This window comes from Micropterus dolomieu, linkage group LG22 (assembly GCF_021292245.1).
Source record: "Micropterus dolomieu isolate WLL.071019.BEF.003 ecotype Adirondacks linkage group LG22, ASM2129224v1, whole genome shotgun sequence".
Lineage (NCBI taxonomy): Eukaryota > Metazoa > Chordata > Actinopteri > Centrarchiformes > Centrarchidae > Micropterus > Micropterus dolomieu.
The window spans coordinates 34592124-34615235 of NC_060171.1; the positions used below are offsets into that span (position 1 = coordinate 34592124).

Sequence of the window (23112 nt, forward strand, 5' to 3'; positions counted from 1 at the left end):
TTCGGCACGCGTTTGCCGTGCCTCGCCAGGCAACGCCCAGACTCGGCCAGCGAGACCGGCCTTTTGTTCGCCTGAAGCTACACACCTGAAGTGCCGCGACATCGATCTGCCTTCAGTTTGTTTTATTTTCTTTATTTCTTTTGTTTGTTAAAGTTATCAGTCCGTTAAGTTACACTGGAATAATTCAGGAACGACCAAGTTTCCTTTTTCGTCGGGCCAACTTCACCGAGGTCAGACCAAGCCACCTTGGCTCGCCAGCTACAACGAAGGAAACCTGAAAACAGCCGAATTGCCAGACGGAGGAGGCGTTTTCAATCAGACACGGAGAACCCCGGAGAATCCCTAGCAAAAAGCCAGGATCGAGCAGCTAGCGTGGGACCCGTGCAACAGGCCAAAAGCAGGCTGTCGACAAGCAGTAAGACTTAACACACGTTCTGTGATCAGATGTCCATTTTAACTCCTAAAATCATAGCATTAGTTTACTTTCAGTAGCTCTTCTATGCCGTATGAGTCAAATGCTTCCCACAACCGAACCTCCAGACTCATTGTTCAGTAAATGTTTATGTTCCCTGTATCCAACCATCTTTTTATCACCTTAGTTAGAGAATAAATTCACTGTAATATAATAAAGAGCTGTGTGTGTTGCCTATTTCTACGTCCCTGCCGAGAGAATTGACCCTTTAGATATGAGACTGACTGACTGATTTAAGATAATTGAGCGATTATTAACTAACTGATCACTAGTAATAATTGTGTAATTATTCAAAACTACCTAGAGGTCCGGAGACTCTAGGATTATAACAACTCCGGTGGTGCCCTTAACGAGGAATCTGGTTTGATTTTATGAATAATAAAATTCATAACTGGGTATCAATTCTCATAAATTTATTAAATTGCATAACTAAATTTAGGTTTGCTACATAAACCTACATTTTATTTGCCGTCTTAATGATTAGCTAATCGTGTTCTTTAAAATTGCAATTTCGATTTGAAAACGATTAATCGTTTAGCCATACAAGACACACAAAAAAGCTTGGAGTCTTGGAGCCATACCCTAAACCCAACAGGAAGTCAGCCATGTTCACGCTCTGTACTTTAACGAACTCCTTCAATAGATCTCATCTCATTGACTTCAGAATTTCAAAGTGCAATGTAAGGACATTGGCAATGAAAGGTTTTGCTAACTGTGACGGCATGTCTGTGGTGTGGTTTCAAAAATCGATGTTTCATTATGAAACAGGAAATTCTTGTAACTTGACTATACATGCAAAAATCTGTACCAAAGGTTTTATTCTGTGATGTGGGCTTTGCCGTGGCAACACATTATTCACCATGAAACAGGTACTTTGTCCAATCTGACCCAAGTGTCACATGTTAATAACACTCCCACCCTGAGGATGTCTACATGCCAATTAGAATTAATGGTCATTGCGCCTCCTACTGGCAACAAGAAGTAAGACTCATGTGTCATCATCATTTGATTGACATGACATTTTCACTGGGTGTTCCACACTTAACGTACTGGAACATAACGTATAATTAGTGGGTGTTCTCTAGTGTCACATAGGGCACACAGGAAGGGATGTTTAAAAAGGTGGTATTCTGCTTTTTGGCTTTTTCCCTCTCCTTTATTGAGTTATTTCTCTTTTTTGTGCATGTAACAGGTTTGCTGGGTGAAAAAGCCCAAAGTCCAGCCCAAAGGGAGTTCCCATCTCCCACAGAAAGCTCTGCTCTGAACCGCTTGAAAACAGCTCGTTTGTAGTCCAGCCCTTCACTTCCTTTACTTGTGACGTCACAAGGAAAACGCGTCATAAAGCTTCGGCAATCAAGTGGCTAGGGGGGTCAGGCACGCCCTCAAACCAAGCTAGTCTGAGCGGAGGCCCTTTGGCTCGACTCGCCTTTGTTTGGTTTTCCATTGTAGAAATGTTGTGCCTGTACCTGCTTCCAGGTACTTTTTTTCATATCGCCTCACCTCCGTCGAGGTTCCAAGCGAGCTGAGGGATACTAAAATGTAACGTGAAAACACGACAGACTGCTGATTGGTCAGAGAAAATATTCACTATTCACTGCATCATTATTGCTGCACCAGACAGAGGCCAGCAACAGAAAGTTTTATATTTTACAGTTTTCGTATGGAATTTCATCACTAAATCCACTTCTGAGAAGTTTTGAGGTGAGAAATCAGCTGTGTAGACTTCAAATATTGACAGTTTTACGAGAAGTGATGGCGGAACAAAAATGTGCTTGAGTATTTTCGTAGTTGAGGAGCTCTGCAAGTGTGAGGCCGGCCAGCCACCCGCTCACAGAGCCCTCTGCTCCCGCCGTCACACAGACCGCTGCAGCAACAACGGCAGAGGAAAACACAGCTGGAAGGTTTTCATACCGCTTATCTGTCTTTACATTCTGAGGAGTGTTAAACGTTTTAATTTAAAAAAGAGAAAGCTGTGTGGATCGCTGGTGTGTGTGTGTCGCACACATTACAACATTATATTACGTCGCAGCAGTTGTTTGTGGCGTTGCTATGACGTCAAGCTACATACTATCTCTGGGTACTATCTGCAATGGAAAACGGAGCAGGGCCGAGTAGAGGCGAGTCTATCGATTTGCGCTATGGTAGCATTTTTCGGCAAGGCAGCGTAGATCGTCAGAACACCAGCAACAGTTCAGATGGTAAGATGTGGAACAATGATGTTGTGTGGTTGTGGACTTGAGAGTAACTTACCATCTGCTAGGTTACGGTCTCAGTCTGAAGCGGCTTTGATTTGGATCACACTACCTTGTTTCTTACGACCCGCCCTTCTCTGCTTCTGATTGGCTAGTAGTCCTTACCTGGGAACTGCACATGTGCAACTCCCAACAAAGATTTTGTACAAGTAAGATGCATCACTCTGTAGCTCAAGAACAGAGCGTACAACACATAGGGTGAAAAGAGGAGCTGCAGCAATGTGCAGTATGAGATAAATTAAACCATGTAAACCTGTTCTGGTACAACCCCTAATTAAGATTTTGAACCTGAAAATGAGCAGAATACCACCTCTTTAACTGCTTTGTGCAGCGTCCAAAACACATGAAAATTTTGAGCCGTGTTGACTGATCCTCTGGCAATTGTGCACTGCCCGATGTGTGTGAAGGTGCCAGGGCCTGTTCATCACTGCTTGCAGCTTTAATATAAAAATAAAGTAATTTAAAAACTACATATTTGTGAGCTGTGAGCCACAGACAGAACTATTAAGTTAGTAGGACTAAAAACTTGTTGGTTTGGTTTTTTTCATGGGACTTTCTGACAATGATAAAAATATACAATAACTGCACTTGCTTTTCACAGAGATGCAATTAGCATGTATGATTTTAAGAAAAATGTATGTTAAGTTGGCAGAAAGGACTACTGTATAGCCACTGTAACAGCTAGTAACGCTGGGCATGATAGAATCGATGATCATAATTGTCACATTAGAGAAAAATGAAATTGATATGGAACTGGTCAGATAAAGTAACACACACACACACACACACACGGTGACTTAGATAATATAATGAATTAGCAGGTTATCATTTACTTGAATGAGACTGCGTGTATTCTCTTTATGATGTACTAGGTGTGATACTGCTGTGGCCTTGTGACAGGATAATTTATGAGGCTTTTGCATCTGAAAACATTCATGCAAACAGCTCATTCTGTAGGTCAGATGAATATAAACACACCGAACCCTGGCACACACACACACACACACACACACACACAAACACACACACACACAGAGTAGGTCAGATGTGTATGGACTGTAATGATGATGGATGGGCCTGTTTAGCACTATGAAAACACTAATAAGTACTTTCCTAGAGCGACCATTAATTGGAAAATGTTACAGCTGGCCAATAGAACTCTGCATGTGTGTGTGTATTAACCTTATGTGGATGTGTGTGTGTTTGAACTTACAGTGAACAGTTAGCTGGACGGAAGCGTTGGTCATGCCCACAATGTTGGTGGCGGTGCAGGTTAGCAAGAAGTTGTTGTCGTCTCTGCTCACATTGACCAAAGTTATGTTAATGGAATGAATAGTGTTGTTGTCGTAGACTCTGGCCTGGAGGGAGGACAAAATAAGAGACCAGACATGAGCAAATGATGGCTGAACATGTCAAGCAGAAGTGTAGCGTGGGAGCAGGCGTGTTGGCCAAATGAAGAACATGAAACCCGGACACTTTTCTGACTTAGGAGTGTTCATGCGTAATTATTCCCACTGTTAGCCTTGTACTTTATTGTTTTAGAGTTAATATTGGATTGTATGTCGATACAGGCTTTGCAGACATTTTTAACAGTCTGACAGATCTATTCACTACGTGGAAGATATAATAGCTTTCAGAAATTCCCAGTATCTCAGCCTCAGATTCTCAGAGGCCAACATGAACCTTTTGTTTTATCGGTTGCTGTAATTTCGTATTTTGTAGTTTATGCCAGTTGCATTTGACTGGTTTATAGTTGGTATGGACACTGTCTTTGTAGGAATGAACAAATAAAACAAGGTATATATCTGGTAATAATTGTCTGTGTTCCATGAGGCTTGCATTAAACTGTGAGGGTATCACTGTATGGATGTCAAAAGGGTTTCACTACCAACAATTCAGAAAGAATTTATGAATGTAATCCATGTATTCATGCTTTCTGAATGTTAAGTAGCCAGTTCCAATTCACATGATCCATTTACAAAACTTGCTTTCATAACTGCCATTTTGTCCTCCATGATCTTATCTAACTAGCTACAGCTAATTAATAAAGACTTCAACACTTCTACTCTGAGAAAAACTCCACTGCTGTACTGTTTCTGCTGGAAATTATGTCAACGACTGATGCCAACAGACACACATTAATTATTCATGAGCTGTCTGCCAGCAGCTTGCTGGTATCAGACATAAAGTGCAACACTCACAAATTTAGCCTTGTGTGTGTTTTGCACAATTTGTGTGAATGTGTGTGTGCCCCCCCTACCTCTTGTGCATTGATGGAGTGCAAGCCGTTGACAGGCCAGTCCACCTCAGGTAATGGGGATCCAGAGCCATTACATATTGCCGTTACTCGATCACCCTCGACAACTGTGAGGTTGCTGTGGCTGACGCTGATATCTGGTAGGTCTGGAAAAGACAGAGAGAGAGAGAGAGAGAGAGAGAGAGAAAGAGATAGAGTAAATGTAAACGTACGAGAAGAAATAATTTCATCTCTATAGGTAGAACAATTTTCTAGAGAGTTTCAAAGACCAACAGTGTTTCCACACTGTTCACTGGACTTGGGAACTGGTTAATCTATCTGTATTAGGATGTAACCAAGTGACAGAATCTTCAACAGATTGAATTGGCAAAATACAATTTTATGTAAGTCAAATCAAATCAAAGTAAGCTTCCAAGTATGCTGTGATTTTGAAGTACCACTCTCTTGGTTCCACCAGATGTTGGACAGACGTTGCAGTGATATACTCTCATTCAACCACAGCAGCATTAGTGAGGTCCATCACTGATGGGTGATAAGGCCTGATGTCCTCCCTGAGGATCCAAATACTGTTTACCAGGCCTTTCCACCCATGACTGAAATTTTGAACGATTATAGAAGTATTGGATGCAATATTTTCATGTTGGAAGATGCTGATGACTAAAACAAATGAATTTATCTTTTGCCAAACAAACAATGAATTCACCGTACTAATAAATACTGTGTGCATCCAAAGCCTAATATATCTTCTTTATCTGTGCCACAGAGCTCCAGTTATGCCCATAAAATAGTAAAACACATTAACAATTGCGTACTAATCTGCGGAAGAAAGACACATTGGTAAAAACTACAGTGAGCAACTGTTTTAGGAATTTACAGAGACTTTTTAAAAGTGAAACTATATATTTGTGAGGTGTTTTTAAAGATTCATGGCTTCAGTAGTATTGAGAGACAAACCAATACTTTTCCCCCCTTTTTAGTAAGACAAAAATGTTGAATAACCCCACCTCTATCATTTAACAGCTTTAATGCAAAAATGAATTTCAGCAGTCAGAATTCCCAGTCATTCAGGTCAGATTGTGCATATTAGATGTTTGTGTGCTTATGTTCACACTCTAAACTTACCACAACTGCTAATGTTCATATCCTGCAGCATTATCTTCCTGTAGTCATCAGCACAGTATAACTGTTGACTGCTTAGTCCCGCCTCTCCCCTCTGTTGCCATAGCTGCAGCCAGCGGATCTCACAACCGCAGGCAAACACCACCTCCTCTAAATGACTGGAGAGAAACAGAAAAAGGAAAGAGTATTGACAGTATTAGCAATGAACTAAAACTCATCAGTGACACAATCACTTTCACACTGCATGCCAGTCACTTCAAAACTCCTAAAGTCCCAGAGGGACCCCCCTCACTGAGACACACAGTGTGCTGTAGGTGCACACAGACTGTAGAACTGGGAAGGTTAAGAGAATAACAGATATACAGAAATATGATATACACACATAAAAAAGTAAATTACAGCACTTCACACACAAAAAACCTGGAGTTTGTGGAAGCTCACAGATTGGATTTTCTGTGAAAAGACGATTCTATGGAATCTGTCATTCTAGTAACCATTCTAAAACACAACATTTCCATCAGTCAGCTGGTGTTTTGACGATTTATGCTACCTATTGAGATGTGCTACATTGCAGTTCTTTGCTAAAGTGACCCTGAATAGTTGAAGATTCGATGGTTCAATTCTGATTCGACTATGTAAATTCTTAGTAGGGGACAACCGTATTCTTTGCACGTGGTTAGGGGTAGGGTTAGACGCTATTGATGAGCGTTAAGGTAACATTTTTTAACAAGGAACTATAAATGGTCAGAACACCAACATTTCAGTTTCAGAAGGCTATAAAACAGCTGAAAAACAACGCCCCATACTATTATTATAATACTATATGAAATGTCTGAAGTTCACAAAGATGGTAATTAGCAAGAGAAAATTATGAGGCAAATTGGTTTGAATCATGAAACTGATGCACCTGATTGATTTTGTGTTTCAGCGATATTAGCTTATTAGCAAGTTGGCAATAGCATCTTGACTGGTAACCATTAACAGCCTGTTGTAAATACTCTATATCTTCTGTAATATTGGTTTGTTAGCACCAACGTATTCACTCTACAGAGTCGCTTGCTACTTCAGGTTTATAGAAGCTCTTTGTTGGGTGGTGTATGGAAAACCAGTAGAACCAAGCGACACATACCAAGAAGCCGTTGGCTTACAAAACAAGCCCACAGAGGGGTTTCAATCTAGTGTAAGTATAAAAGCCAGACGGAATGCTTGTATAATGTGTTGTAATGACAAGTAGTAGTGATCATCGAGTGAACATTGCAAAATATGTTGTGTATCTGGGATTGTTCATTAGCTATGTTTGACATCTGTCAAGTGGAATGGACTTATGGATTTCATTCTGATCCGATGCAAGTTAAATCTTTGCTCTCCACTGCATTTCTAACCTGCTCGCTGACAGTCAGTTACAGTCCAGTCAGCGCTCTCAGCTCATCAGGTGGTGGTTCTCTAACTGGACAGAAAAAGATCCAGATGTAGTGAGGGCTCTTATAGTTACTTTGCTCCTTGATTGTCATGGCAACAGCTACCCCATCCTCCCTCCTCTACATCCAACTCCTTTCATTGGTTACAGTTCATTCCAAACAGCTAATATGCCTCCTAACTTTCTTCACTTTGATTCCTTCCTCCTGCCATAACTCCACCTACATACAACACAAGGAAGAATGAACCCTGTTAACCAGGTGGAACATCAAAACTCACCCAAGTATCATTTTCAATCCACTGCAGTTCCAATCAGATGAATTTTAATTTGTGTGAAATTTTGTCATTTGGTCACTTCCCGGTGACAAGGTTTATATTCAATTGTTATTATTATTTATTTTAATTAATTTTACTATATTAGCCTCCTTGTTGTATTTATGCTTTTACTTACTATACTTGCACATATGCACCTCACAAATGCCACCATCCTGATCTGTTACTGTCTGTCTTCTTGGGTTTTTCTGTTATGGTGTAGTGTTTAGGTTATTTCTTTGCCTGTTCTGTGTTACTTGGTTTTGACCTGTTCTGTTCTTCTGTTATTTTATCTGCTTGGTGTGTTCTGTGGTTTAAGATCATTTCTGTTGGTTTAATGTCTTAGTTGTATTAGTTTTGCTAAGTGTTACTGTGGATGTCTGCTCTGTTTTGTTTAGTTTGCTTGCGTTGTCTGCTCTGTGTTTTGGGTACCACTGTAGTTTGATTCTTGTCTTGTGTTCTGTAACCTGTCTGCCCGGTCTTAGTTATTTACCTTTCCCTGTTTGGTTGTTTTATGTCAGTTTGTTCTGTGATTCTGGTTTCAGGCTGTTTCCATGTTTTATCTGGTTTTGATCTGTCTGCTTGTGTTTGTGATTGTTTTAGTGTGTTCCCTGTTCTGTACATTTGTCTTATCTTGTTATGGTCTGTTGTGCCCTGTATATCTGTGTCCATGTTTCTGTTGGGTTTTGTCTTTGGGTTTGTTAGTAGTTCAGTTAGCTTTGGCCTGCTTGGTATCGGTCTGTGTTTTTGTCTGTTCATCACCCTGCTTGCCTGTGTCTGTCTGCCGTCATAATTTGTATCACCATTTTGTGCTCCCGCCCTCCTCGTTAGCCTGTGTTTAAATGTTTGTTGCTTCTGTTCGGCTCTTGCTGGTTCATTGAATGTCTTCTCGCTGTGTGTCTGCCTGTTACCTGTCTATTCCAAATCCCTGTTGGTTTTTGGTTAGTATTACCTGCTGTATTTTTTTGGACTTTGCTTTCTGTTCCATGGACTTAGTATTTTTGTTGCTCATTTTGGATTACCCTTGTTTGTGGACTACCTTTGAATTTTGGACACTGCAGTAGTGTTTTGTTTGCTTTAATAAATACTAAAAACCTGTTCCTGCCTGAAAACACGGCAAAGCCTGACAACAAATGTACATGCATTTTCATACTGAAATCAGTTTCCCAGTGAATATACAGTAGTCATACTAGGATAAATAGCATAATTATTGAGATTAAAGCCACATGCTGTGCAGTTGCAATGGTTCAGAGTACCATTAACTTTTATATTCCAATCAATTACTGCTAGTTGCTACTAAAATTTTAAGTGAACTACAGCCTCACACAAACAATGATAGACAGACACTGTCTCTTCTATGAAACGTCTGGATTCTCACTGCCTGCATTATTAGAAACTATGATGAACTGGTCCTCTCTCTCGTCCAGGCGCTCTCTTTCCCTGTTCACCTCCTTCACTTCTCAAGCATTAGTTCCTGTTGTTGACTGTGTAGCTGCTATGGCTGCTTTTCACATGTGGTGTTCGAGTGTGCTGGGTACTGAGGTTTAAAAAGCTGTCAAATTGTTGTAAATTATTGTTAAAAACTATTAGATATAAGTTATCCTGGCCATTCAAATAAATATGAAAAACATGAATATCACACATCATTAAGTATGACTTTGCTAAGACCACGCTAATTAAGTTATGACAGTTTATTTGGTTAGAGAGAAGGTTTAGGAAGGATGGAGGAGTTGAGAGGGAAGGGATGAAGGGGTTTGAGGGGGAATGGATGTAGGGGTCAGGCTGAACGAAGTGTGGGAGGTTATGAACTGCACAGTCCTGAATAGTGCGATAAGAGGGTTTTGGTGCAATCAAGAATTGAGTTGTGTACCACGAGATCCCCCTAAAGAATATAAGTGATTATTGTTGGGTATGGTTCGTAGAGGGTGGGGGAGGGTTAGAGGGAGGACGGTTCCAGCGACCACTCTGAGGTGAACCTTCTGTCACCATAGTGGCCGCCGATTCCAGTGGAGGGTGAGCCTCGCTGTATTGGTCGATGTCTTCAGGTTGGGTTAAGTGGTTGTTGTGAAAAGGAACAGAGATGCCGTTCCGAGAAGAAAGGAAAGATCTCGGCTCCATTTATGAGCGTTGTTGAGCAGTGAGCGATTGTGGAGGGACGGAACTACCCTAACCAAGTGGGAAAGAAATGATCAGACTTATGGGATGATGCAGATGGCAAGATTTCGGTGTCCAAGTAGGGAGGAAAGTTGGTGATTGGTTCAATGGATGGGAGGTGGAGGCGCAGTGGAACTGAGCCTTGGAAAGGTGGGCAGGTTGTTGGGGCGTAAGGTTTGGGTAAAGGAGTGGCAATGACGTGGCTGGATGAGAAAGGGTGCCACACAGGTTGCAAGGGAAAAGAACAGGAGGAAAAGGGGTGCGTCCATGACATGGAACGCCATGGCTTGTCGGGGCTGTGACAGAATGGACAGCGGCGCTGGTGGTCATTGCTGTGAGAGAGTGGGAAAGAGCAGCTTGAAGGGGGGAGTCACATTTATACCTAAGCGCTCAAACAGAAACTAACATTCACACACTGGTAGAACAGCCACCAGAGGCAATTCAGGGTTCAGTATCTTGCCCAAGGATCCTTTGACATGCAGCCTGGAGGAGCCGGGGATTGAACCGCCGACCTTCCAATTAACAGGCATCCCGCTCTACCTATGTACCCAAATGTTTTCTAAAATTAGGTGATTCATGATTAAAGTCAGGTTGTGCATTATTTTCTGGTACTTTAAAGGTCATAGAAACAAAAATGTAACAACACAAATGTTTCCTTTGTTAAGCATGTGTGTGTGTGTGTGGGGGGGGGTTATTGAAGAAAAAAAAATTATGTGTATGTAAAAATTATGTACAAAACACCAGGGGTGACTTAACAGAATTGTAGAGGGAATCTCTACGAGCTATTGTGTTAGTGCTCACCTGGCAGTTAGCTCGCCAGCTATAGTAGCCACCAAGATTCTTGAGCAAAGTCATGCAGAATCATTCATTTTGGTCCATACAACAGGGGTGTTGAGTAAAGTGTTATTCTGCCCAATAGTCATAATGGACAAACACATTTAAATAACCCAGGTTGCCAAATAGCTACCAGAATAGGACTGTATTCTTCTTATGCTGAGACATCCTTTTAGATTAAAGAAAACACATTACTGTGTCACAGTCAGCTACATTTATAAACACATCTAACTTATCAGTTTTTCACTTTTACTTACAGCCCTTGTATTTTACTAAAATGGATTTACATGTACTCCAAAGCATTCCTCTTCAGATATCTCTGTTCTGTGTTACCACATACATCATTTGTGGACAGCTATTTCTCCACTGGAGCTCCATGTGACTATTTGTGGCTGATGGGAGATGTGTGACACAGTTGTTTATGTCCTGTAAATGAGTCCTGGAGGTGTGAAGACAGAGGAGGAACAAGAGCATCTTTTTCCTGCAGTGAAACAAGTAGCTACACTTGAGTTGACAGTTTACTGGGGACAGCTATAGGTGAAGGACATATCACCATCACACACTATACTTACACAAATATACATTGCATACACATACATATGCATGGGGGTTGAGAATATAACTAAATACATCAATGTATAATAGACTATTGTTATTTAAATAATTATAATGGAGTGCAAACCAATCACTTGGTTAAAGGCAAAATGTGTTTTTTTTTTCATTTATTCCCCCAATCAATTGATAATTGAAACTAAAATTATATTGTTTGTTTATTAATATTACTATTTGTTAATCTTACACTAGTTTAATTTCATTTAATCTTTGCTAAAATGCTTTAGCTTACGTTACATGGGTTTATGCAAAGTACAAAGTCTGATTAGTGCAGTTTTATGATGAAAGTTAGCTTCAGATAAGTAGCTGGCTGGAGAGACAGCATTAGCTACAGGAGTTTTCAGGTAACCTAACACTGTCACTGTATTTATTCACTGATGGTACACACACACACACACACACAGATGCTGGCCCAATCCCTGATCATGCATGAGTACATGGACATAATCAAAATGAGTAATGTTGAGTGGAAAAATGGGTGATGCGTAAATTAAAAACTTGTGTAACAGCAGCTAAAGCATTTTAGCTGACAAGCTAACACCAACAGATTTACAGTAGCTGGCTTAGGAAAGTGGGAAAGGTTGCTTGTGAGAAATAGGGAATAGATAAATAATGATTATAAGATTTTATTTGTTTGATCAGCTCAAAGCTTTTCTTTTTTCTGACTGAATTTAGGTGAAAGTATAGAACTTTATCTCTCTTTTTACAGTTAATATTAATATTCTATCTGTATTATTTATTGATGTATGGAATATATTTTTGACTTGTCTGACAACTTATAAATACCTTTGGTCAGTTTCAGGGATCCATACACACACAGTAGCCTATACTCACAAACACACACACACACACACACACACCAGAGATGGAGTGGTTCTTTTCGACCCTGAAGGCATGCTGTGATGAATGCTTGCTATCTAGTTTGTGTGTTGGCGTGCTTGCTGAGGGGAAGGGGCAAGAGTAATGAACATTTGTTGATCTGAACCCCGAGCTGATCACACACACACGCACACACACACACACACACACACCCCCTCACACACATCTCTTCTGCTTATACCTAGCCTTGAAATCAATAGGTGCATTATTACAGCCACAGACACAGGTTTGATAAATAACAAACTGAAAGAACTGGAATACAGCAAGAATTACAGTGAATAAAAATAACAACTGAGATAGAGCCAAATAACAATCAAAAGGTATCCTCAGAAACTTTAATTTCCCAATGAAGGAAGAAAATTGTTTTACCCAGATATCTATTTGCAGAACAGAAGTTTTGCAGAGAAGAAGACTGAGAAATATATATATATACCTAGTCCTCTGATAGCACCTGAGCGAGTACCATCCAGGAACTCACACACACACTCTTCCCACTTCACAGTACAGCCCTGCAGGCCGTGTGTGGTGGGAGGTGTTACTGCTGATGGAAAATGGAAAAGACTAAAACTACAACAAGCTTAGGACAAACAGGATCATAGTGTTCGTGTCTGATTATGCTCTGTCTACTAGCTCTCATTAGCATGCCAGAGGCATGCCATGATGTGGCCCTTTACAGTTCCATGCCAGCAAAAGAACTGTAGGATTATTAAATGACAAAGGTAGAGAGAGTTTCAATTAGAGAGGCATCAGTGTTATCTGTGGAAGGGGGATCAGCGCTGATGAAGCTGTATTCATCTTTATCTTTACTTTGATAACAGATATGTTACGCATCTCTTTACCAATTATGAACAGTTAACCTATTGGCATAATCTGTATGAGGCTTTATTATCTGTGAATTTAAATTTGACCTAGTAGCAAATGGGCCAGTCAGTGGGTCCACTTCCCATGTCCACCTTGATGGTGCTGTCAAACTGGAAGTCAAACAGTGTTTTATCATACACATTAGTCATGACCTTCTGTCATTGTGTCACGCACTGCAGCCAATCACCATCCCTCCCCCATTTTCTGCTGCGTGTACCTTTAAATAAATAAATCAGTCACTGTATGGACTGATTTAATGGACAGGGATTGGTTCATACTTCATGAACAAGAGGTCAATCCCACCCATCACTCTCAAACTTTTGGAGAACCTCGAAAACTCCACACATAGGTTTGCAATATGGAAGCAAATACCTGTCAGCCCTTCATCACTGAAATGAATGGGGAGAAAATCCAGTCTGTCTACATCCCTATAAGCTCTCATCTGTACTGTTAATTCTGATTAGGGTAAGTGACTGTGTTCAGGAGGTTTCCAAACACTGTTTGGGCAGTACTTCGTGACATCCTGTTACCTGGACAGAAACCACTCAGTGGACAGTACAGTGAGGATCATTTTCCAGACATGATTAATCAGGCCAACCAGACCAAACATATGTGAAAGTCAGCATTGTGCCATCATAACTCATACAAGAAAAGTACAATGAAAAATCACGCCAACTCCTTCCATATCTTCTTGTTTTATTTGAATACATCTAGAGTTCCACTGGCAATGTCGTTTTGACATCACAAAAGAATGCATTGTGGGTTGTCCCGTTGTGCAAAGTCTGCAGAGTAGCAGATGTACAGAAAGTGTGCATAAAGAGTTCAGATGGCCAATCAGGGAGTCCTCAAACTTTTCGTGACTGCGATTTGATAGACAGCCATGAGTTCCAATCGTGGGCATGCTAGTCACATCCAAGGGTGAATATTACCGCGGGGCTAGTCTGAGAATGATTCTTCATTGTGACCACATGGCCATGAGGTCAGAATTTACACTTTGTACACAGAGGGTATAATGAAGTTTGATGCTAAACGTATGTCTTAACTGGTGCACCACTTTTTTAAACACAAACATGTTGAAAAATGAAGCAAATTCATTCCAGTTTTCCCAGGAGCAGACATAGATTCAAAAGCTTTTGTTTTGCACTTCAGTCTGGTCTGGCTTCTTGTTGAACACTGTGGAGATTCTGCGAGCGAGCCAAGAAGGACGACAGTATGACTCTGCACAGGCATGTGTCCCAAAAGCTTATTGGATGAATGTGAATGAGCTGAATGTCATGTTTCTGTTTGATCTTCACTTTTTTGCACATTTGAGCTGAATTTCAAGGTGCAGCAGAGCTCACTGCACAGCATGTTAGTGTTTGTCTGGACTGTGCCCAGCTAGTCAGCAACTTGGCAGACTCAGGCTTGTAGCTCAAGATAAAATGAAACATTCACTATTGCTCATGTGAAAAGTAATATAATACCTTATCAGCAGTACTAGTTTGACTAATTGTACTCTAATTTCACACTACGTTTCATTGTTAAAATTTAATTCAACTATTAATCTGGGTAGAAATGTTACAATGCAGCAAATCTCAATATGTATATATATGCAACAAAAAAACAAGGTTTGTTGCATAGTTTATAAGAGAGTGCAGAGTTTGTAATGAATTTGTGTCAGATTGCATAAATACTACTTACTTTAGTCAAATTATACATACCTTCATTTCATCTTTGTGTTTGAGTTTGCATTATAGGAATATATTGCAATGTGTGTTATGCAATATTATTAGATTTTTACACTATGATTATGCATTGTTGTTGAGCCGATCGGTTCCACTACAATTACTAATAACATACAGTGTATCTCTAAGGCAATTACTTTGTTTGAATTGGATCAGGTCAGTGTTTGGTTGTGTTGAACAGCACGGGAACATCATGCTAATCCTATCCTGGGGACAGTGGGAAGTACCTGCTCTTTGTCTCTCATCTCCATCACCTTCTCAACACAAATGGGTGTTTTTTTCAGCGTGCCACGATGAAACAAATCAGAGAAAACTGGAAAAGGACTACAGACATAGATTTAAATACTTAACATAAATACACGTACATTTAAAGGTGTTTTTCAGGAATATAGTAATGCACATCTACAAAGTCAGGGGACTCACAATAGACAGGAAAACAAGAGTCTACATCTATGCTAGCAGCTCTGTGAGGCACAGTGGTGCTTTGAGCTAAATGCTAACATCAGCATGCTAACAATAGCTAGCATCAATAGCATCAATCAATCCGGCTTGAGCAGACCATACATTTGATACACTGGATGTCTATGTACCTCGCCTACTAAACCGCAATAAAAACAGAGTGTGAAAAAGCAAGACTTCTCCCCAGGTATTGTGCAATATCCAAAATGGCGGCCGCGATTATTTCTGTCAACAAAGGAGCTATTTTTGGACTAAATACTGCGAGAACTGCAAAAGTAAGTCAGCGGTTGTGATTGTATATGTATACTGGCTTGTTTGTTGTTACTTTTATCCAGCTAGTTAGTCTGTAATGTTGGTGATTTGAGTGATGTGAGCTATGCAGCTGAACTCAGGGGGAGATTAGCTTAGGTTTGAGAGGTTGGACATGAGGATACATTGTTATTAGACTAAGGTGACCAGATTTCTCAAATGAAAACTGGGGACATTTTTGGTTTGGTGGTCAGTATGTCATCAAAAAATATAATGTTATTATAACGAAATAATAAAGGGGGACGATTTTTGGTTTTATAAACTGTCAAATATAACTCTTCTGAAGTCAGGTCATTTTCAGGTTTCTGTTATTGCCTATAATCACGTAAATGTCAGGGAAGTTATGCTATAAATTGCAAACAAATATTTGGCCACAATTGTGATTATTCAATTAAAAGAAACGTCACAAAGACGTAACCTTTGCTGTTACCATGGACATAAAGTGATGTTTATTTGCACATTATGTCTGTTTGACCCAGATAAAAAGCAGCTGTAGACGTAAAGAGACTGGGCGATCCAGCTTTAACACGCTGCGCGCTTCACAGAGGTGTGTAGCATGAATAGGGTGATAAAATAATTTGATCATCCACATTTCCCATTTGCATTTTGCGCGAAAAATGCATGCTGCTTCCGATACCGGGGGCGTTGGTGTTCAACAGGTACACATACAGTACATTATAATTATCATTGCTGTAATTCTACTGGCGCGCATTTTTAAAATTGTATAACTTTCTGCACATTTCTAGAGTAAATCCACCCTCAAATTTCACCCTACAGGCCCTCAGGGTAGCTCTACTTCTTTGTCCTCTCATGTTGAACTGAGGGCAGACTGAACGCTACAGTGACTCACTATCCCCTCTTGAGGCACAAGTGGTATTGCAAAATCGGACAGGCAAGGGCTAACTTGTTAGCATGCTAACTTCAGTAGATATCTCTGCAACAAAATACCTAGATGTCTTTGACATGACGCCAGAACTGTTACTTCTTCACATTTTGTTTATAATGTTAGATCATTTTTGAATGTTTTAAATATTCTGGCCTTTAAGATGTGTTTTTAATTTTTGTCTTGTCCTTAATGAGGTGAAATGTATGGAATGTTTAAATTGTCTTTTTTTTTTTTTAACCATTTCTCATGTAAACTGGCACAATGTAATTGAGTTATTACAAATTGGGCAGGAAATGAGTCATTGTAGGGAGGTGGGAAACAGTTGCTGGGTATTTAAACATGACTACACAGAACCCTACCAACACATTAATGGAACTCAAGTGCTGTTCTCAACAATGTGAACTGATTCAACCAAGAGTACACTTGTCTTTATGAGGCACCCTGTAAGTACGACTTAATTAAAGTTCTTTCATTAGTAGATTCTTCAAGACTTTAAAATCATATTGTTAACCCCCCAGGTCGATCCGAGTTTATCTGACGACATGCAGCAAATGCAATCTTTGCTCCTCTGACATCAACTTAATTAACTCCCTCATCTACCTGGCCAGGGGAGCGTGATGTAAATGAGTTGTTCCACTTTGTAGTGGAGATAACCTCTCTCTCATTAATATAGCACAGATAACCTCTCACTTTCATTAAAAGTGTGGGGGCAGATAGGCAGAAAGACATGCTAGATGTGGGAGGTGAGAGTGAGAGAAGAGAGTGACTTGATTTAGGACTTACAGTACAATGAGAAAGAGTAGATAAATGGTACAGTATGAGCATAAATCCAGCTAGCTAAAAAGATCCCATCCTCTGCAGAGCAAATATCATGACAAACTGACTATAAAAATTCAGACATTGTGGACATTTTGGTCACATCACCTGGTGTCCTGGGGACCAGGAATATCCATACCAATAGATGAAAAACTGACCCAAAGGCAGACAATGCCACCATTAGGCCCTACTAGTATAACAAACTAGCATGGCAAAACAACAATTCTCACTCCCAACTCGTCACATATGGATGCTTGGCGTTGCTTTTTAACACCCTGGGTACCCCTTTAGCATCTGCTCTGCGGCCAAGTTAGCAACAATAAATATGCAACATCCAGTTAGACTTTCAAAATAAAAGTACTTGTTAATGTTGTGAAACATCATGAAACGTTGCAATTTGGTTAGGTTTAGGAAAAGATCACGGTTTGGGTTAAAATTACTATGCTATTTACATCATTTAACTGTAAGTTAAGTAACGTTACTTGCATTACATGCATGATTGTTTGTATGTGCATGTAATGTTTTTGTGTAAATATGCGGAACAGTGAGTGACAACATTATTAACATTAAATTATGCCCGAATGAGCTGAATGCTATTCCTTCATTTAGTGCTTACATTTCAAAAGTGGCCGATAACATTGCTGCAGCAGAAAAAAACAATACTTGCCTACCACAGTGACAGGCAGAGAAAAAAATTCATTTCAGACATCGTTCACATGCAAACAAATTGTCGTCAGCATCCGCTCATCAGGGGCTGTGCTGAACACAGAACCTTAAATAACATGGCAGAAAGATGCATTGGGCAAAGAGCACCTCCATCCTGTAGCCCATCATTGCAAGCTTTAGATATGATACCAAATGAAGCAACTAAAGACACTGTCTCCACTTGTCTTCCACAGATGGCAGACATTACTCCTACAACAAAAAGCCTGTTAGCATGGTTTTTTTTAACAGACTGACATTAACTGTGGAGTTGAATATGAAAGGGAGCAGCTGACTCACTGAGGAGCTAAAAAATCTAATCCAATTCAGGACCCCCTCCTCAACCCGTACATTCTTTCACCTGCAGTCATACTGTGAAGTGCCGACCTATTATGAGGCTGAATGCATCCTTGATGGAATGACAGGGCATTCACAAAGAGATGCTGTAGGCTGCAGTGTGAGTGTAGCACAGAAAGTAATCACTATCTGACCTTTTTAGGGGATGTTTGTCATGAGGCTTTATCCTGCACAGCTCAGCTGACCGGCCTGTGGAGCACATCAGTACCAGGAGATACACAACATGAATCAAGCAGAGTCTGACCTTGTGGATTGATGTGTAACCTTTCATAGATTTGGACATGATAGCTTGCACCTATGAAAAGCTGTGAAAATATAGAGGTAAAATAAAATCAGAGGCTGACTCTGCGGTCTTCAGAGCTGCTACTTGTCTAATCTTTTCTTATCTAAACTGACACATTTCCCTTTTCTACTTTCCAACCCAAGCGTCTCTGAGCAGGTAACAAAGCCAAAGGAACAACCTCTCACCAAATACACTGAAAAGTGAAGTATATATTGACATTAAAGTGCACATCAGTTTTTCTTGTGTAATATATTCAAGCATTCCCACGTGGAAATGGCAATTGAATGTTATCCATCTTTTACTGATGGATACAAAATATGTTTCTCATACTTTTAGAGCTAGAATTATTTAATTCAGTCGATTATGGGAAAATCACAATTAGTTTGACTGACAGCGCTGATATTTCATTTTGTTTCTCTGCACTTTTGTGTAAAAGCAAAAACAACACAAAACACTGGAAAACAGTGACAACAGCATTAGGTACCAACCACAGTCCTGATGACATCTTCATGACATCGCGTGTGTGGGGAACACTACATCAGTGAAACAGCAAGGTCCCTGGAAAACAGACTGAATGAACACCAGCAACAGACCTTGGCTGACTGTGAACACCAGACCAAAACAATTCACAGCAACATCTGGGAAGAGGTCAAAGTTCATCAAAAAGAAGGTCATTGGACAATTGGAGAAAGATCAGAAACCAGAGATTTATACGCCCACGTGAAGTCACTGAGGTTCCATTCTTATATTATAAGGTCACAAGACAAAATTTTGAAATTTGACGGAAAGCTCTGAAAGCTAGTAAGTGGACCTTTGAGTTGAGATAATTTTATTTTGTATGTAGCCATATTTACACAGAACTGCCTGTAATGTATCCTCAAATCATGAACAGCTTCTGCAAGAAAGTATGTGAAATTTCTCTCCTTGTTTTACAAAGTACAATATACAGTGTGACAGTGACTTCTGTACTTCTGTACCTTACAAAATGCTACACTGAAATATCTGTGGCTTTTCCCAGGAGATTAAATTGTTTTCTCCTATGTGATTTATGTACCATTACATTCCGATGCAACAGAAACTTTTAAAGAGTAAATCCACCCTCAAATTCTGCTAGAACCCCTTTCCAGTATAATTAAAATATGAAACAGTGGACTGAGGATTAACCTCTGTGTGAGGCATGGCCTGTAAGTAACTATGCAGGGGGAATGGGGATTTGGGGGGCAGGATTCAGCAGTCAGGACCTGAAAGCCCCCTGTGTGAAGATCTGAGGCGGCAGACGGTATGCAGTATTAAGGCTAGCACATCTTATATTATTTTATTCCATTTTTGCCTGATTCAATTTTCCTCACTGCAGTCCTGGTCTGTTAAAGGGCTTTATATGTTGGGTGATCTTTGCTCTCCATAAGGCCCAGCATGGTGTTGAGTCAGTTGTCCAGTGCGGTTGCAGCAATGTGGAGAGCACTGAATGGATATCCATCATAAGGAGTCAGCGTAGGACCAACAGGGGCCAATGTGGGCTGAGTGGAGGAGAATATCTGCTTTACTAACACGCAGAAAGCAGCTGAATGGCTTAACAGGAAGGCAGGCGACAGGAGGATGGGGAGTTTAACTTATTCTGTTTACACAGTCCTGGGTACAGAAAACCTGATAAGCCGCACTTTTGATAAACTCTGAATAGAAACTACAAAGACCATACTATATAACGTTACACTTGGTATTAAGGTAGGTGGGTAGGTACATTTATTTGTCACAAGTTATATAGTGAAATTGTATAGTGAGTTTGTAACTCCCTTCTGCTACGTAGCAGACAATATACAGACGCAATTGTAAAAATGGTAAACAGAAATAAACTATCATCACTGGAGCAGTGCTGAGGATGAATTAGAGTTTAAGACTCTGATAGCTTGGGGGGAAAAGCTGCTCTGCAGTTCAACTTCTATTTCTCTTCCCAGAAGGCAGCAGGGTGAACAGGCTGTGGCTGGGTGGGTACTGTCCTTTAGGATCCTTTGGGCTCTGCAGACACCTCACCTCACCGATATCACTGATGCTCAGGAGATGGGTACCAATGATCTTCTGAGCAGTTTGAATCACCCGCTGCAGAGCCCTCCGGTCCTGGGCCGTGCCAGAGACAATTTAGAGGAGACATGCCACTCAATCACATTCGCAGTACAACTCTATGACGAAAGCCTGTAACGGTAAAGATGGCGGTTATCATGCCCCTCCTGCTAGAAAGCCAACCGTCTGCTTTTAACAGCCAAAGCGGGAATCATATTCCAGCCAATCATGTGGTTCCCTTGACATAAGGGCCTGTGTTATTTCTACTGCGCATGCGCGGAAGGGGTGACGCATGCGTAGTAGAAGTATAATCGGTCTTTACCCCTAGTTTGGGGTAAAGTTGTCCAAATTTTCCAGCGACTTTTATCAGGTTTTAATGCTGATGCTATTCATGTAGTTTTTATGTCCCGGTGACCAGTAAAAGTGCAGTTCTGGCTCTCTCCCCATTCATTTAGATAGGTGCCTGGTCTTATTAGTCCGAAATAGCTGCCCGGAGGCGTTACCAAGACGGTGGCCGAGTGACATGACTTGCCTAATAGGACTTTGGCCGTGCACATCCCATGCCAGTTTGTGATGTTTCCAGTCAGGATGCTTTCTACTGCTCCTCTGCCTTCTTAAGCTTCCTCAAGAAATACAGTCGTTTCTGAGCTTTCTTCACCAGCGTGGAGATGTGAGACAACCATGTGATCTGTATCTGGATATGTAATCTGACCTATGTGTCTCTGCATTTACACCTGGTATTAAAATATTTTCTTGTTATCTTTATTGCACTGTGATCACATCTCAAAACGCAAATTAGCTAGGTGGGGCTTGCTAAATTGTTAACAAGCATTGCTGGTCCTAGGTCAAACTATACAAGCTAATTTTACTGCTTTTACTGCTTTTCCTGGGCTTGTCTGAGTTAGAAGGAAGAGGTTTTACTTCCTTCTTAAGAATGTGGACACACTGTATGAATATATTGGTGTTAATGAAATCCAGGTAGACGTTTAAAAGTCACGTACCACTGCCTCCCTCCTTCTACCTCAATCTGCTCGTCAAAAAGCTACAGATGAGCCCTTCCTCTGTAAAGGAAAAATAAGTAGAACTCATACAGCAGCATTGTTTTGGGACTGTCTCTACTACTAAGGCGGGCAAGATGAGGGTCACATGACCAAAGGCAGTGACTTTCAGATTTTAGAAACAGATGTACTGCTGAATTTCCATCTGTTGACATTGGTCTGTACTGCACTGTATACACAGATCCGAACAGCCAGATGACCTGTTCACTGTCATATCATTGGATGTACAATCAGGAGCCTATGTCCATATCAAATGATGTGCTTGTTGAAGCCCATTTTTACTCTATTTGCCTCTGCACTCACCAGTGAATTGCCAACTTTGTTACTTTGGACTTCTTCAACATGAAGCCATGTAGCTGTGTTGCAGTAACATGTTCTCACTCTCAAGTAAACACACATGGTTCTTGGGCAAGACACCTCGGCGTCACTTTTGAGTGCACTGGGTACTGGTTTAGCGTGTAGGACTCCGTGGTCAAGTTAAAAATAATAAATATGCAACATCTGGTTAGACTTTTAAAATTAAAACACATGGTTAACGTTGTGAAATGGTTTCTTTTTATCTGATTGTCCTTATTGGATGCATTAACTATTTCCTTTTAGATGTTGGTATGTGAGCTATTTTTCTGCTCCCCCTTTTCCTTCTAAAAGGATCTCTTTTCATTCACACACGTTCCATGATAGCAATATTACTTTGGAATTGTTATCTATACCTACTAAACTACTACATAGTTATTAGTAGTCTTGTTATTCTAATTCTAATTCATCCCGCTGTGTTGCTATGTTGCATTGTGCAAGGTGTTTTGACATGAGCTGCTTGTTCTATGCGTTTGGTCTTTCGTGATTAGATCTGTCAGGCCTCCTGACTCTGAGGCTCTGTTGGTGCTTATAATTCATTTCTCTTTCGCCTTCAGAACTGCCTTAATTCTACGTGGCATTGATTCAACAAGGTGCTGAAAGCATTCTTTAGAAATGTTGGCCCATATTGATAGGATAGCATCTTGCAGTTGATGGAGATTTGTGGGATGCACATCCAGGGCACGAAGCTCCCGTTCCACCGCATCCCAAAGATGCTCTATTGGGTTGAGATCTGGTGACTGTGGGGGCCATTTTAGTACAGTGAACTCATTGTCATGTTCAAGAAACCAATTTGAAATGATTCGAGCTTTGTGACATGGTGCATTATCCTGCTGGAAGTAGCCATCAGAGGATGGGTACATGGTGGCCATAAAGGGATGGACATGGTCAGAAACAATGCTCAGGTAGGCCGTGGCATTTAAACGATGCCCAATTGGCAC

At 40.6% G+C, this 23112-nt stretch overlaps 1 protein-coding gene across 1 annotated transcript in view; it reads right to left on the reverse strand.

The window, feature by feature from the left end:
- The window catches only part of ntrk3a (neurotrophic tyrosine kinase, receptor, type 3a), a 530438-nt gene extending 524092 nt beyond the window's left edge, over positions 1 to 6346 (reverse strand). Inside the window, exons 1-4 of the mRNA XM_046038284.1 lie at positions 6342 to 6346; positions 6104 to 6258; positions 4985 to 5127; positions 3938 to 4082 (exon numbers count right to left, since the gene is read on the reverse strand). Coding sequence (XP_045894240.1) covers positions 3938 to 4082; positions 4985 to 5127; positions 6104 to 6258; positions 6342 to 6346 — 448 coding nt within the window. The remainder of the gene's footprint in view (positions 1 to 3937; positions 4083 to 4984; positions 5128 to 6103; positions 6259 to 6341) is intronic.
- Between the last annotated feature and the right edge of the window lie 16766 nt (positions 6347 to 23112).